The sequence below is a fragment of the Dipodomys ordii genome, unplaced genomic scaffold, assembly GCF_000151885.1.
Source record: "Dipodomys ordii isolate 6190 unplaced genomic scaffold, Dord_2.0 Scaffold99, whole genome shotgun sequence".
In the NCBI taxonomy this organism is placed as follows: domain Eukaryota; kingdom Metazoa; phylum Chordata; class Mammalia; order Rodentia; family Heteromyidae; genus Dipodomys; species Dipodomys ordii.
This window is the reverse complement of record NW_012267315.1, coordinates 3,707,370-3,725,344: the sequence shown is the minus strand read 5'-3', so window position 1 is coordinate 3,725,344 and position 17,975 is coordinate 3,707,370. Positions and strand designations below refer to the sequence as shown.

Sequence of the window (17,975 nt, the reverse complement as noted above, 5' to 3'; positions counted from 1 at the left end):
AGCCCAGCTCAGGCACAGCAGTCTGGGAGCCATGCTAAAAGGTGTAAGTGTAAGTGTGCCCCCTGCCCTTCTCTTCACTATAATACCAGCACGTACTAGGACATGCCCACTATATATATTCTCTGGCTCTTTCCAAGAGGGTAAGGTTATCTGCAAGAAGCCAATGAACTTTGTAAAACACTGACTGCAGAGGAGTTTGTGAGATGCCTTTTTAGTTTCTTTGAAGTAGTCATGCTGAATGTAAGGCTACCCTGAGCATGTGGGTCCCAAGCATGAAATAATGGTGCCTAGATCAATATCCTGCTTCTTGCAGGACATCAACAAAGATCACCAAAGAGTTGGACTGGTGGTGTTCTAACCACTTTGTTAATACACCAAAGTGCTATGTAGCCTCTGGTGATTTTGCTGTTGCTAAGTATCCAAAACAAATGAAGGAAAGTTTCAGTTTTAACCTGTTCAACGTTACTCCTTGTCACACTTTTTGGGAACCAAAGGAGTGCTTGTCTATCTAACCATACTCAATGGTACTCATTATATTGGAAGTGATTTTCTAGCTGGAGGAGGGCTCCCCTAGCAAAGGACCTTTGTTCACATACAACTGGACAGGAGCAAACAAGACTGAGAGGCCACACAGGACAATCCAGCACACTCTGGCAATCTACATAGGCTTCTTATCAAGGCATACAATGGCAGGGTTTGATTTCTCTCTGAAAAGAGACAGTTCAGTAATTTGACCTTCAATGACTAAAAATACCTTCCTTTCTGGATTGGGATGGTTTGTGCTGCCATTCATGTTTGAATTTTCTAAAGTAGTCTGAATACACATTTTCATCAGAATCAATGCTCTGACAAGATATATCCACGCTACCTCCCCATGTAGGTCCTCTTCCTAGAACCCAAGTGGTTCATGGCTTGATGCTTCCCAGGGCATTGACCCCAGAGAGTAAAATATCCACACACCTAATATTCCTTACTTTCAGCCTTAAAGGTTACTGGCCTCCCAACAAATCAACCACCTTTCAGCAGGCACTCCTCCATCTAACTTGCAAGTGACAGCAGAGTGCAAAAGGTTCCAAGGCTGAAATGAGTGAATTTGGCAGTTACCATGTACACTCAGCAGACTGCAGCAACAAAAGGCACCAGGGTTTCCTCTAAGTCTCTGCCTACATGACCACTGTAGTGCCCTCAAATTCCCACGGCGCATGATGCCTAGAGAATTGCAATGTCACTAACTGAAGATCAGGTGAACAACCTCAAGGAAGCTACATTTGCTCTGTGTCAATTAGACAAGACTAGTCAAAAGATTACTCACAATGTTCACTTTATTTACTGTACAAGTTCACATAAAACATTCTGCTAAGGTAGAATTAACGTTATAAGGTTAGTTTCCTTGGGACTTGGCAGGGCAGGAAGCCTGCTACTGGTTGTAGCTCACACTGCGGCGGCAGTGGCAGGTCATAGGGCATGCTGTGCTGCCAGGTCCTCCAAAGTCACAAAGGCTTGCATTAGGGGGTTTAATTGTATAATACCAGAGGAAACAATAAATCACAAGGGCTGGTGCATATACTTTGGTTATAATGACACTACCACACATGGTCACAATTGTGCAAAAATACTGTTTTCAGATCATTAAATAAAAAAGGAATTCACATAAGCTATAAAAATGTTGCCACAAAAAGCAAAGCTTTCCTGTAAGAAATTTTAACTGACCTCAATTGTGAACCCCAGATTTGCTAAAGTACAAGATATATAATATAAATGTTGATTATATTTGGTTCATATATAACATTCTACCAATCTTTGAAGCTTACCTCCTAGATATCTTGAAATACAGCACTATCCATCTGCTGAGGGGGAGGGAAGAGAGAGTTTATACTTTTGTCTGGGCTTTTTTCTCATCCATTATCTTCTTGCCATTATAATTACTTTTCCTTTGTACTTAAATTGTACTTTGATCTAGGGTCTTACTATATAGTCTAGGCTATCTTTGTACCAATGATCCTTGTGTATCAGCTTCCTAAGTGCCAAAAAACCATTAGCTTTTAACCCAAGGACCAATCTCAGCTTTTATTTCAATAAAAGCATGGAAGTCTGACTGACATAGCAAAATGGCAATAATATTACTTAAAAACAAAACAAAACAAAACCCACACCCCTTCTTCAGACACATAGAAGTCTGTTAGGGAACCATGATAAAAGGCAAACAGACTTGACCTAAAAGATACCATGTAGTTTTTACTTCAAATAGTCAGAACAGAAGATTATTTGTGTGTGTGTGTGCACATGCATGTGTGTGAGCATGTGTATGTGTGTATGTGTGTGCCAGTACTAGGGCTTGAACTCAGGGCCTGGGCACTGCCCTCTACCTTCTTTATTCAACACTAGTGCTTTACCATTTGAGTTTACAACTCCACTTGTGGCTTTTTGGTGGTTAACTGAAGATAAAAGTCTCATGGACTTTCCTTCCCAGGCTGGCTTCAAGCTATTATGCTTAGTTCTCAGCCTCCTGAACAGCTAGGATTATAGGCATGAGCTACCAGCAATTGGCTTGAATATTACATCACAGTGCAAACAAATTTGGTGAACAGTTTTCAAATGTCTTGTTTTTACAAATATGTATAGCTAGTGGTATAATATAGTAAGTAAAACTCATTTTAAAATATGATATTTTAGTAAGAGTCAGGAGGGATCAATTGAACTCCATTTAAAAACTGACCTTCAGTGATGTCTGGCCTTCAATTAAGAAGGCCAAAACTTTGAAGGGAAATGGAATCCTCAGCAGATTCCTGGGCTTAACCTCTTTACCGTACCAGTTACACTGACATCACTGAGATACTTGCTTCTCCAAGGTCTCCAGCACACTACTGTTATACCTTGACTGGGCCAGTGAGTGCTCACCACATCTGATACAGACCTCTAACATCTGCCCTCCCAGGGTCTTTTCACTTTGTTTCCTTCTATTGCCCTTTACCCCAGATGAACTTGACTTTCTTACTAGTCCTCAAACCATCCTCACTCAGCCCTTAACCTGACACTACAAGACAATATCCTACCGATTCTAATCCACAGCCTTCCAAAAGTAAAGACTATATTCCAGTGCTACTTACCACCAGACACAACAGAAATTGTCATTATCTGTCACTAATGACAGCAGTACAATTTAGAAGGGACTGAAAGTTACATCGGGACATGCCAAACACTGTGGTGCCAATATAAAGGGATTTCCACTCTAATTCCAAATGGAAACTTTCTCTAGGAAAGGGAAAGTTCTGCTCCTTGCAAACCTGTGTGTGTTTACATACAAATCAATGTAATCCATTTTGACATTCATCAACAAAAGAAGCACATACTGCCAGGAAGCTTGTTTTCCTCAAAATGCACATTATTCTAATGGATCCCAACAGTTCTCAATTTTTCCATGTACATGTGAACATGGAGAATAGTACAAAAAACAAGCAAATTTGTCACTAGCACCATCAAAATAATCACAGAAGAACAAAAATAATTTCCAATGAAATTCTACACTCATAGTTGACAATCACTCTGAACTAAACACACACACTTAAAGAATATATCCAGATGCCAATGTACAGGGTCTCTGCAAAGCATCTATGAAAAATAATGGGTCAAGATTTAGAGTTCAAGAGGAAGAACATTGAAAAAAAAAGTGGCAACATTAAACATGGGCTATTTCAGTATCAGAAGAACAAGGATATGATTTGAAAGTACTCAGAAAACTCTGGGGACTCTGATAAGCCTGACAAACCTCCCTTTCAACTGCTTCACAGTGACACAGATGTGGTGCACACGCACTTGGACAGTACATGGGTTGTGTGGCTCATATGCAACAAAATTAAGCCATTAAATGGGCATCTCATAAAGATCCAGTGGCCCTAAGACAAAACTAAAGAGACGTTATTAGCCGCATGCCACAAGGACAGAAACATTTCACTTTAAGTCTCCATCTCCTTCTCCATCACCTTGGATGGACTTTTTGATACGAAGCAACATGGTGGTTAGCCACTGATCCAACCGTGATATTGAGTCAAATTCCTTCACCTAATAAGGGAAAGAGGAACAGAAATTATATTCCAAGGAAATATATTCCAACAAGAAACAATAGTGATCCCAACTGTGTGAAATATTTTACAGCAATATCCATCAAATTCTTGATTAGAAATTATTTAGACCTATCTTTATGCCTGTCTTCTTTAAAAATTTCTGCTTTCCATGATCTGCTGACTATTTTGATGTTAGTGGTGATGAGTTTCTGTGCTTTTAATATCATTCTATAAGTTAAAAGTGCACAACAAAAATTTAGAACTGTTATGACAATTAAAATTTGCATCTAGTGAGGCAGAGGAAATTCAATACAACATAAGACTAGGAAGGAATATGGAAAGCTACAATGTACTGAATATGGTAAGATATAATGGAACAATTAGGAAGCAGAAATCCTTATACATTTTAATAAAAAACTACTCTGATTTGTAAGATATATAAAACATGACCCTGAATGGAAAATACAACTGAATGACACAATGCTATGCTAGAATAACTAAATGTTTAGGATTTACCCTATGAGAAAATGAAAGAAGTTTCTAAAACTTAAGCCTTGGAAAAAAATATACCATATCCCAGAAAGTTTAACTTACTGCTTCAGTGTAAGCTTCACTGTTCTGTTCTTCATGAGCTTCTAGAAGTTTCTGCAACATTAAAAAAAAAGAAAAAAATATTTTGATTAAGGCCAAAGAGTTATGTCTGAGTGAATTCTTTAAACATAGAGACAGCCTAGTATCACATTAATTGATATTGCTAAGTATCTCATAAAACTAGGGAAAAATTCACGTTATCCTACTCAAGGGTTCACTGTTTGTACTAGTATTTCTGAACTGCCTGTTCAAAACATGGTGCTCATGTCCCTGACCCTTTTGGCCTTTAAACACCTACAACAAATAAGCAGACAAAGACTGGATCCCCTCAGTTGGCAGACCCATTGATTAAAACACACTGTATAACTACTGAGGCATGGTCACCTGATAGGCATTTTTCTTTGAAGTTCAATTCTACTTACTTTCAGTAATTTACATTCTCTTGAATCAGTAAATGCTGGAAACATTTCCTCATACTTCTCAAGAGCGAGCTGAGGAAGGAACACAACTAGTCAATATCATATTTAACTATAAGAGGACATGAAAATATTCAACTTTCTATTAACTTCAGAAGACATATCACTATCTGTAAGTGTTCAAGTATGCTACTAAACTCAATGGCAGGATCAACACATTTTTGAACATTTAATTTCAATTAAGAAGAAATTTCTAAACTGATTTTTAGAATCAGATTCTAAAGATGTCATCTGAAGATGACACTGCAAATAAAATTTAGTTCTTAAAAAGCCATTGCCATATGTCTGTAATTTATCCATTAAATGGAGAAACTTCCCTAATATCAAACTCTTCCCAAATATCAAATAAATCAAAGCATTCTAAAATACTTTTTTCTTTTGGACTTAGTTTTTTATTTTTTATGGCTTTTTAGACACTGGCAACACCAAAGCTTTCCAGTGCCCAGAAACTTGTCTTCCAACTACAATCTAGCTATGCTGCCAAGGTTTTTCTTTTAAATTAAAACAAAGAAGAAGGTATTAGTCTAGCCAGACAAAGTGATACATGTCTATAATCCCAGCATTGGGAGGTTCCGGCAAGAGGATATGTTTAAAGCCTGGGATACAAAGAGACCCTCTGAAAGACTCTGTAGAGAGACAATACAAAACAAAAACAAAACAAAACAATTATTGTACCTTTCCTGCCCTCTCTTAGTTTGCTAACATCTTTAAAGCAACTACTAAAGGAAAAATTTGTAGTTATTACAAAATTCCAGCTGGGACATGTCACATTTTTTTTAATGTTTCCAGTTCTGACACTACCATGTATATGAATGACATCAAGAATGACAAAACGAGCAGGGCACTAGTAGCTCATGCCTGTTATCCTAGTTACTCAGGAGGCTGAGATCTGATGATCATGGTTCAAAGGCAGCCTAGGCAGAAGAGTCCATGAAACCCTTATCTCCAATAAACTAGTCAGAAAAAGCCCAAAGTGGCACTGTGGCTCAAGTGGTAGAGTGCTAGCCTTGAGCATAAAGAGGATCAGGGACAGTGCCCAGGCCCTGAGTTCAAGCTCTGGGATCAGAAAAAAAAGAAAAAAGAAGAAGAAGAAGAAAAAGAATGACAAAACACCCATTTGTGATATTTGTTCTTAAGATGTACACCAGAAAATGAGCACAGGCCTCCTTACCTTGGCATTCAACTCATCTACTATGAAGTGACAAAGGGCTGCTTTGAAGAAGTAATCCTTTGCACTGTACTTCAACAAAGGATTATCCATAGTGTTAGCCCCCACCTAGGTATAGAAAAGAGTTAAGTTGAAAAAGGTATTAGGCAAAATAATTCCCTGCTCATTCATTACCCTTTAGAAAATACTTACTTACACTTGCATTGGGTCAGCTATGGAATATATTATTTTAACTCAATACTATGTATCAAGTGGAAGCCTGTTAAAAATGATTACGAAAACCTGCTTCCAGGAAGAGGGAGAAGGTATATTTTCCTCCTCCTTGCTAAATACAAGGGAAAGTTCTGCTCATCATATTCAAAGCAAACCTCTGTGAAAGGTAAACAGATGGGGTCAACCAATGAGGAGCCTGAGAAACAGGGAAAACATGATGGTGAGGGCTACTGGGCTTCCCTTCTTTCTTCTTCCTCCTCCCTCCCTCTTCTTCCTCTTCTTCCTTCTTCTCTCCTCCTCCTTCTTTTATTGCCTAGTTTTCTTTGTTCTTTTAATTTTGTTCAGTTTTATTTTAAAAAATTATCTTTAAATAGTTGTACAAAGGGGTTTCAATTTAAGATAACAGTATCTTCTTTATCCTTCCTAAATTCCTCATACAGAATTAGTGACACAGAATGCTAGTGGGCATGGATCAGAAGAGATAAGGCAAAAGTTTGTTCTCTCTAGCCAAAGGACAGGGAAAAGGGCAGAGCAGCAAGAGCAGTGCTTAGACAATTAACAGCTCTACTCCAGCCCAGGGAATGCTAGGTCTTTCCATTTCCCAGCTAGAGTGGCAACAGAAAGCTACCAAGGGTGAAGATTTCCATTACCAAATGGTTACAATCACTACTCTAACATGGTGTTAGCAGAGACTTGACAGGGAGTAGAGATACCACCCACCTCTGCTCATGAGGGTCTAGTGGGAAGCCTGAACTTCTAACTTTACCAGCATTCCCACTGCCCCCACGCCATTCCCTAGGCAGAGGGGAATCAAAGGATTCTAGCTGAATAAAAAGTTTAAATAAGGTATCAAGCCTTCTAATAATAGGACAATGCTGTTTTAAGTGAAAACCATTTGTAATACTAAAAACAAGACAGATTTGAAGCAGAATACAAAGAGACAATAGATGATTTGCAAATAACAGAAATGTTAGAAATCTAATAAAGATTTTTAAAGAAGCCCTCATGACCAAATGCTTCAGCAGAAATTACAAAAATATCTTAAAGGAAGAAAGGAAGAAGGAAGGAAGAAAGAAGAAGGGAGAAGGAAGAAAGAAGCAAGCAAGCAAAGAAGGAAGGAAGGAAGGAAGAAGGAAGGAAGGAAAGGAGGGAAGGCAGGCAGGCAAGCATCAGGACTGCTATATTTTGCAATGGTGACATATTTGCCTACAATGAATAAAACTCTAGGTTAGGTTACCCATACCAAAAAAGAAAAAGAAAGAAGAAAAAAAGAGAAAAATATCAACAAAGAAAAAAATGTCACAGGAAAATACCCTAGAAGATATCAAGCAAAAATGGAGATTACAGAACTAAAGATCACAATAACTAATGTACGTAAACTGGCTGGGTTCAATGGCAGAATGGATTGGTAAAGGGAAGGGATCAAGGCAGAAGAACAGAAATCAGACTGAACAACAAAGAAAAAAGACAAAATAAATAAGCAAATAGAGCACTGTGTGCCCATGCAACTAGGACAAGGTATAACATTTGTGTTTGAGTCCTAGAAAGACAGGTCAAAGAGAGAAAGGCTAAAAAGTACTTGAAGAAATTATCACCAAAAACTTCTCAAATTTGGTAGGAAACATAAACCTACAGGTTGCAACAGGATAAAAGTCAAGGCATTCATCCTGAACCATATTATAATTAAGGAAAACATTAGAAAAGCCTCAGAAAAACACTAGCCTATGTGGGAAAAGAAATCTAGGTATCAATAGATTGCTCATCATAGACCAAGAAAGCTACAGACTACACATGTTCAAAATATGTAGAAAAAACTATTAATCCAGAGTTCTACATCCAGTGAAAGGATGTTTCAGAAATGAAAAGGAAGTCAAGATACTCCCAGATAAAAACAAGAAGAAAATGTGTTGCCAGGAGACTTACCCTCAAACAATGACAAAAGTATGTTCTCTAAATAGTAAAGAAACAATTTAAAAAGAAGAGTCCCTAGAACAGCAGGAGCAAAGGAAAAATAGTAAGCTAAATAATGTAGAGCTGTGGCCCAGAGTTCAGGCCCCACAACTGGTAAAAAAATAAAAATAAATAAAAAATGTAATACAGCAGACTTTCCTTCTCTTGAATTTGTAAAACTATGTTCCATGGTTAAAGCAAAATTCTATCACAGACAGTTGTGGTTCTAAATGTATACACAGGAAATATTTAAGATAATTATATATTGAAGAAGGGTAATTAGAGAACTTAAAATGAGTCAGCAGTTCTGTATTTCGCTGGAACTGATTAAAATGGTGATATCATTAGTCTGTCATCAGCTATGTAAACATAATATCCTCGAACACTGAAAAGAGCTATTCAAAAAAATACATTCCAAAGCACCACATAAAGCCAAGTAACCCCTCAAGAAGCCAGGAAAAAGAAAACAGAGAAACAAACAAACAAAAATCCAGCAAAGGTAGAAAGCGAAACATACAACAGCAGAATTAAACTCTAACACATCAGTAATTACATGTATCAGAAATCAGCTAGTTGGAATCCCCTTTTTTTTCCAGACAGAAATTGTATGTAGACAGGAGAAAGTCCTCCAGTTATTCTAGGCCCTAATAGATGTTTGCAAGCCTCAGCAATGGGTGACAGCAGGCAATAACGGACAGCCCAAAGCCTTTGACACCTAGGGCAGGGCTTGACTTCTGGGTCTTTGGGTTTGGTTCTAGGTTCAAAGTGTTATATATCTCTTGATGTTGTGTCTACTTCACTTGGAGGAAGGCTCTTCATCCTGCTGCTGCTGCAACCTCCCCCACTCTCCTCTGCAACGCCCTACATGCAGGCCCTGTCAGCCACCACCTGCCTGAAGTTACATGTTGAAGATCCCTGATGCTCCAGAAGTCCCCCTGCTGCCACTCTTGCCAACACAAACTGACTCTAGTGCTACCAGCAATTGGCCCAATGCCCTTCCTGCCTATGGCTCTCACTGCCCTGCAGATGCTGCTGCTGCTCTTCTCTTCATCTTCCTGGCTCAGCTGCTCTACAAGCGATGAGACTCAGAAGTGTAGGCAAGGCGGGCCACTCAAGAGGAGGCTACTGGATCTGCTGCAGCAACACCAGGGGCCAGTCCCCAGAGGGTGTCTTTTAGATGTTCACAACCAGCATATAAGTCCAGAAGGGGTGTCTGCACCAAGCATGGCAGTCCCTTCATGCAAATATCTGTATCATTCTTAGATCTTCTTTTGGGCCACCAGGAAGTGAATCCCTCTGGTCTGGGTAGGAATGGCTACAAGGATTCTACAATGCTCTGAAGATTGTGGTGGCAGAAAGTCCAGTTCAAGCTACTTGCTGGGCAGTGTGGTTTGGGTGCTAGCATGATGACAGTCCATCTGCCTGGCTGGCTCAGGGACTTGGGGAAAGGGTCTAATGGTTGTTAGTGAGATAGTTAAATCTCCCCATCCCCTAACATTCAATATTTAGCACATTTAAATGAAAAATAAACTTTCAAGAGGGTGTTTATATAAACCATTAACAGTATTATAATAGTATTTAGCAGCACTCTAGCAATGTGTAACTCCTGCCTGTTCTCCAAGAGACAAGAGGGTTCCTTCTATCTGTTTAATTCATGGTTAAAAGGGACATTGATAGGATAGATTTTATTTTTATTATTTATTTATTTATTTTCCCAGTCCTGGGGCTTGAGCTCAGGGACTGGACACTGTCCCTGAGCTTCTTTTTCTCAAGGTTAGCACTCTACCACTGAGCCACAGCACCACTTCTGGCTTTTTCTGTTATGTGCTACTGAGGAATCGAACTCAGGGCTTCATGCATGCTAGGCAAGCACTCTACCACTAAGCCACATTCCCAGCCCCAGATAGATTTTAAAATATAATCAACTGTAAGAAACTCAGGAAAATTTCTTCAACTATGATACAGACAGACTTAAAAAAGATGGAAAGATATACATATATGTAAATATATAAACATTAATCTAAAGAAAGTACAAGAGACCATTAAGTAGATAGACTTCAAAGCAAACACAATTATCAAACACCATGAGGTATATTAAGTAATATTAAAAAGGTCAACCTACTAAGAGCAGCGTTCTAGAGCTGTAACATATGAGAAGCAAAGACTGACAGAATGAAAGAAAAGATGGACAAGCTACAATGACAGCAGGAAACTTCAAAATACAGCTCTTATAGTGAGGACTAGACAGGAAATAAGCAATATAGAACCCAATATTCTATAACACAACAGGCTCTAAGCAACACCGAAGAGAACAGACCAACACAAAGCATTGGTGGCTTATGCCTGTAATCCTAGCTACTCAAGAGGCTAAGATCTGAGGATCATGTCTGAAGTCAGTTGAGGCAGGAGATTCTTAATTCCAATTAACCATCAAAATAGCTGGAAGTGGAGCTGTGGTTAAAGTGGTAGAGTGCTAGCTTTGAACAAAAAAGCTCAGGGACAGTGCCCAGGATCTGACTTCAAGTCTCAGGACCTGTACAACCACAACCACAACAACAAACCAGACCACCCTACAATAGCAGTACCTCAAAACACATACTAACACAGACTATATTCTGAACCATAAAATAATCCTGAACAAATCTGTAAGACAGTTACTAGTCAAAATTTATTCTGGATGTATTCTAGATAAGATTAACATCAGAATCAGTAGAATGCATAAAGCAGATTATACTCCCTAAAGTAGATGGTTCTACTTAATCTACTGACTACATAAAACAGAGGGTAAGTAAAGAACAATTCAGCTGGGTGCCAGTGGCTCACACCTGTAATCCTAGCTACTTAGGAGCTGAGATCTGAGGATTGCGGCTCAAAGCCAGCCCGAGCAGGAAACTTCATGAGACTCTTATCTCCAATTAACCACCAGAAGACCAAAAGTGGTGCTGTGGCTCAAGTGGTAGAATGCTCACCTTGAGAGCTGAAGAGCTCAGGGACAGTGCCCAGGCTCAGAGTTCAAGCCCCATGACCAACAGCAACAACAAGAAGAACAATTAATATTCAATGCCTGACTGGCCTAGAGTTGAGACACTGGTCTTCTCCTGCCTTTGGACTTAGACACAGACTTGGACTGGAACTGACACAATCTGATCTTGATCCTTAGCTTGCTGACTCAAGACAACGGGCCTCATCAGCCTCCACCAAGAGAGTCAACTCCTTATACTCATCTTTCCCTCTCCTTTCTCTATGCACTGTGCACATGCATGCACACATACATACGTATTGGCTCTGTTTCTCTAGAAAACCCTAATATACTCATTTTTAAAAATTAGTATACAGTAATCAGTCAGGAGCAGATATCATTGTGACATTTCCATGCATGTTTACACTGCATTTCAGTCAACTTTCTCCTATCTTATCACTCTCCCTTATCCCCTCCTTTCTAAAACAATTGCAATAGGTTTTATTTTTCTATTTTCAGACAGGCAACCAATCTACTTGGACTACTGCCCCATCCTTAGTATACTCTTTAAATACACATTCAGAAGTACTATTAAAATGCAAGATGACTTCTTTGGAGAGATTAGCAAGCTGATTCGAAAATCTGTGTGGAAATGTTAAGATAAAGACTAGCCCAAATAATCTTGAGAAAAAAGAAAAAAATTGTAGAAAGTTCTTGATGTCACCATTTCTATAAAGATACAATGACAAAGAGTACAAAGATAATCAGACCAATGGAGTAGAAAACCTGGAAACAAGCCCTTATAGGTTGGGTTTCAGTAAGGAGCTCAGGACCATTCAGCAGAAAACAGTCTATTCAACAAACAAAGTGAGGTAAACTGGGTTTCTACATGCAAGAGAATGAAGCTGTATGCTTATCTAATATGCACATAAATAAAATAATTCAAAATGTAATAAAGACAAGCCTAAGAGCTAACACTAAAAAGCTCATAGAATAAATCATAGGGCGAGAGTTTTATAACATTTGATTTGGCCGTTTTCTTGGATATCACACCAAAGGCAAAGAAAACAGATGATAAAAACAAACTAGACTTCAGGAAACTTAAAAATGTTTGTCAATCAAAGGACATGATAATAGAGTATAAAGGAAACCCAAAGAATGTGAGGAAATATTTCCAAATCACTTATCTGATAAGGGACTAATATTAAAGATAAAGCACTTTTAAAACTCAACACTGAAAAACAACTCAATTAGAAACTAAGAGAGGACTCATTACCAAAAGCGTGAAAAAGACAACCTATGCAAAGAGAAAATACTTGCCAATAATAAATCTGATAGGGGTTAATATCCAGAATATATATAAAGTGTCTACAGTTCTACAACAAAAAGAGAAAAACCAACTAAAAGATTGGCAGATGCAGGGCACTGGTGGCTTACGCCTGTAATCCTAGCTACTCAGGAGGCTGAGATCTGATGATCGAGGTTCAAAGCCAGTCCAGGCAGGAAAATCCGTGAAACTATTTCCAATAAACTACCAGAAAACTGGAAGTGGCACTGTAGCTCAAGTGGTAGAGCGCTCGCCTTGAGCTGAAGAGCTGAGGGATAGTGCTCAGGCCTAGAGTTCAAGCCCCACAACCAAAAAAAAAAAAAAAAGACTGGCAGAGGACTTGGATGGGTATTTCTCTAAAGAAGAAGAAACTGATCCATAAATACATGAAAAGATGTTCAACATCACTAATCATTGAGAAATCCAAACCAAAACTGCAATGACAACACTTCATGCTCATTAATATCAAATTAATATGAAATTAATATAAAAAATAAAGCAAGTGTTGGTGAGGATGAACAGAAACTGGAGGATTGTATATGGCTTGTAGAAATGCTAAATGATGCAGCATGGGAGTATAATGGTTCCTTAAAACAGCAATATGGGGCTTCCCACATAGGCCCAGCAGTTACAATTCCATCCCAAAGCATAGAATAATGAGAACAGAAAACGCATCCTTATAAAAATCGAAATGCAAATGTTCCTAATAGTATTCTTTATAGCTCTAAATGTCATCAATTGATGATGAATATATGATGGGTATTATTTGAAAAGCAACAAAGCACTGATACACTCACAGTACTAATGAACCTTGAAAATGTCACATGAAAGAATCCAATCACACAGGACACATGTTGCATGATTTCACATATATTCAAGGTTTAGGAATGGGAAAATCCACAGAGACAGAAAACAGGTTGTTGTTCAGGGACTGGGAGGAAAGGGGAATGGAGCAGTGGGCTTTTGTGGGGAGTGATGAAAATGTGGTAGAATTAGGTAGTGGACATGACTTAATGAATATAATAACGGCCACTGAGCTTCCTCACTAGAAGGATGAACTACATGAAATGTGCATTCTCTCAATTAAAAAAAGCTAAATAAAGCACTGAACATGAAAGAACCATCTGGTTTCTAGCTGAAGGGACAGCAGTATCCTCACCTGCTCGTAGATTTCAATGGCTTTCTGGTACTGCTCCAGTTGTGCGGCGTAGGCTGCCACCTTCAGCAGACACTTGTTAGCTGAGCTAAAATTAAGGACCAGAGCAGAGTAAGCAACAACCCACATGAAAAATAAGAGACGACTGTTCATGGACCCCAGGTACATGAGGATATTTGCATTTGGTACAAAAACAGATGACTTGTCTTTTATCACCATACTAAAACTCATTTATTAATATTAAAAACATGAACACTTGCCTGTTAGACTCTTCTCCTTTGTAATAATCAGCAGATTGTTCATAATGTGCAATAGCCTGAAAATAAATACATTTCATTCACAAACGGTTCATTTGAAGAGCTGCATTTAAAACTATGTTTATAGCCCAGTGTGGTTGTTCAAGCCTATAATTCCAACTATTTGGGAGATGGAGGAAGGAGGTTTGCCTTTAAGGCTGCCCTCAAAGACCAAGACCCTATCTGAAAAACAAACTAAACAAAAGCAAAAGGATGAGACATGGATCAAACGGTAAAGCTCTTGCCTAGCGAGTATGAGGCTTGGAGTTCAATCCTCAGTCAGTACTGTCAAAATAAGCCATTACATTTGTGCAGCTATTTCTTTCTTTCTTTTTTTTTTTTTTTGGTTGGTCGTGGGGCTTGAACTCTGGGCCTGAGCGCTTTCCCTGTGCTCTTCAGCTCAAGGCAAGCGCTCTACCGCTTGAGCCACAGCGCCACTTCTGGTTTTCTAGATGTTTATTGGAGGTAAAATTCTCATGGAGTTTCCTACCCAGGCTTGCTTTGAACTGTGATCCTAAGATCTCAGCCTCCTGAGTGGCTAGGATTACAGTGTGAGTCACTGGTGCCCAGCTCTTTATTTTTTGTCGGTCATAGGGCCTGAACTTTGGGCCTGGATACTGTCCCTCAGCTCTTCAGCTCAAGGCCACCGCTCTACCACTCGAGCCACTTCTGGCTTTTTCTGCTTATGTGGTGCTGAGGAATCGAACCCAGGGCCTCATGCATGCAAGGCAAGCACTCTACCACTGAGCCACCTTCCCAGTCCATGTGTATATATTTCTTCTAGAACTCAACCCTATTCTAGCAGTCATCTTCCACAACTTGGCCTACTTTATTTAGTAAATACAGGAAAGCATATACCTCTGTAAACCTATAGTGCTAGAATGCTCCCTATTAATTAAATCTGTTTTTTTTTTCTTCCCCACAGCAAACATCCAGTTATACCATCTTCCTAGCCTCCACTGTGGTAAAGGTGGTCAGGTGACTAGTTCTTTTTGATGGAATATAAACAGCCATTTTCAGGCTAGGGATACACACACATCTCACTCTACACTATTCTTCAGATCTCTGACAAATCCCATAAGCTAGAATGGCAATAGCCAACTCTAGTGTAATATTGGAAGTCACAGATTTCTAAATAATCTCAGCCTGCCTTCTAAATAACCTCAAAGGTAGAATGTAACCTAATCCTAGTGTACCCACCACTAGAAATCCACAACAGCTACACCAGATTGTATTTCAGAAAGGAGTGAAGCACTGCTAGACCTGCAGCACTGGCTACTCTCAAAACCACAGAGGTTCTGTGAAATCAAGCAATAGGACAAGGTAGAATACATAGCTGCTGAAGCTGGAACTATGCAAAGCAGCTGAGAAGAGCTGCATGAGTATATTTCTGTTTCCAGCTACATTTTATGAGGAATGAATGCTGGAAGGAATTAGCTGGTTTACAAGCAAGTATGAAAGTCAATAGGCCACATCTAGAGATAAGGGTCTCATAAAATTGGAAAAAACAGTGACTGCTATATCCCACATGGGAAGAGGTAAGTAAGTCTGCAAATGCTTTACGCCAGAAATCTGGAAAACTTCTGCAACAGGTCAGATAATAAGTATCTTGGATCTTGTGAGTCAAATCATCTCTGTAGCAGTGCAGTCCCCGACAGTATGGCCATGAACACAAAAATGAGTATGGCTGCATATAGGGATACAATGACATTTCAATTTCACATTATTATTATTATTATTATTTTTGCTTATGTGGTGCTGAGGAATCGAACCCAGGGCCTTATGCATGCAAGGCAAGCGCTCTACCACTGAGCCACCTTCCCAGCCCTCACATTATTATGTGTCACAAAATGCTTTTTCTCTAACTGAAAAAAAAAACAATGCAAAAACTATTCTTAGCTTGCAGGCACAAAGATACAAGGTTGGTAGGCCCCTGCTTTAAATTACAAAAGTTTCTCAATAAGCCCCAGAGAGAGCTAGCAGCATACAAAGATCAGATTAAAGGTGCTAGGCACAGGTTCAAGAAAACAGTAAATAAAAGGCTTGGAAACTATGTCAGAATACCATTTAGGGCTTTGTTTCCTGCCACAAGGAATGGACTAGAAGCAAATAAGGGTTGGCCTGTAGACAGTATGTAGACAGTAGCAATAGCCACCAGAGCAGCACCATCTCTGACGTCACAGGAAGAAGGCAGAAGAGCCTTCTGTAGTGCAGAGTACCTACACCATTCAACTTTGCACACTTTTATAAAAAAAAAAAAAACCAGACATGTTTACTGTTTTGGAAAAATCAGGTTCACTTAAGGCTATCCTAATTAATATGCAAATTATTTTCACCTGACAATGTGCATCTTCTCCTACTGAAACACAGGCTTTATAAGGGCAGATTTCGGAACTGCTGCTCACCACTACAGCCCTGAGCCTAGTTTATAATGCCTAGCATAGGGTAGGTGCTGAGTGAATAAACATAAACAACACCACAAATGAAAAGCCCCCTACTGAACTACTGCCAATATTTTGATTAATTTGTAATGTTAGGAAAAAATGCTTTTCAATGTATTGATGGTTACTTAAGAAACAACAACAAAAAACCCTTCTTGGGGCTAAATATGTACATCAGTGGTAGAGTGTACTTATTACACAAGGCCCTGCTCTCCCCACCACAAAATAACTCCTTCTTTGAACTGTTCTCCTGCTCTGAAGTATATAGTATAGTTTCCCATTGTAATCAAACAGAGTAAAATTTTTGAAAAGCAAAACATAACAAAAAATCATTCTGTAGAGTAAATGATTATAAAACCTCTTCTGGAAGAGGTTAAATGTCCAATGGACTCTTAACAGGAGGTGAAATCTTCCAGGCACAAGCAGGCGAATGCTCTACCTGCTGTCTCTGCTTCTGATGCTTTCATGCTTAAGAGTCCACTATGTAGGTGAAATAGCCTCAAAGACCCCTTCCATGGGACCAGTGCTTTTAGAACCAACGCTCTGAGACAGGATCTAATGGCCAGCCTGTCAGCCTGTCATATATGTCTAACCTAGCTTTAGTAAACAGTTTTAAATTATGCTCCTCAACAGCTGAAAAGAAAATTGAGCCAGAGCTCCCCTGGATCATTTAAAAACACCGTCTAAAGAGGATTCATATGGCTGGGTTTACCATTTTACCTCATGAAATTAAAAGTAGAAACTGAGTTCATGACATGTCACACTTTACTGACCAATAGCTTAAATCTGAATCAGGGAATAAACTCTGGGTAGTATTAATAGAGAGTCAATCTATTTGTAATAAACCAGATACAAGGTATCTTGGTGAAAGTGATTTTTCAAACATAAGCTTCATATACCACTGATTGCATTTTTTTGGAAGAAGGAAAGAGATGGCAATGATGTTTGTAAATAATGCAGGAGCCCAAAATAAGGAAACATAATGAGCTAACCCAAGTGTATATGTATAGTAGTATGCTTGAAAAAAAGTTTTGAGGCTGGTTTTACTGTATAGTCAGGCTGAGCTCGAACTCCAAATCTTCCTTCCTCTACTTTTTGAGTGCTAGTATTACAGGCATGTACTGCCACTTCAGGTCCATGCTTTCTAAAACTTTTACAGAACAGACCACAGGAGTGAGAATAGTGCCACCTACTGGCAAAGCATAGAATGGCAGAAACATGAGGGGTATTTTATTTTACTTTTTGGGTCCAGTTGTGGGGCCTGAACTCTGGGCTTGGGTGCTGTCCCTCAGCTCTTCAGCTCAAGGCTAGCGCTCTACCACTTGGGCCACAGCGTC

At 39.1% G+C, this 17,975-nt stretch overlaps 1 protein-coding gene across 2 annotated transcripts in view; it reads right to left on the bottom strand.

Moving 5' to 3' along the window:
* Positions 1 to 2,592: 2,592 nt before the first annotated feature.
* Positions 2,593 to 17,975, bottom strand: part of Napb (N-ethylmaleimide-sensitive factor attachment protein, beta) — a 39,251-nt gene continuing 23,868 nt past the window's right edge. For both annotated transcript variants that reach the window (XM_013027058.1, XM_013027059.1), the window contains 6 exons: positions 14,162 to 14,217; positions 13,905 to 13,989; positions 6,300 to 6,404; positions 5,075 to 5,143; positions 4,656 to 4,706; positions 2,593 to 4,059 (listed from right to left, as the gene is read on the bottom strand). In XM_013027058.1, coding sequence (XP_012882512.1) covers positions 3,949 to 4,059; positions 4,656 to 4,706; positions 5,075 to 5,143; positions 6,300 to 6,404; positions 13,905 to 13,989; positions 14,162 to 14,217 — 477 coding nt within the window. In that variant the 3' untranslated portion in view covers positions 2,593 to 3,948. The remainder of the gene's footprint in view (positions 4,060 to 4,655; positions 4,707 to 5,074; positions 5,144 to 6,299; positions 6,405 to 13,904; positions 13,990 to 14,161; positions 14,218 to 17,975) is intronic.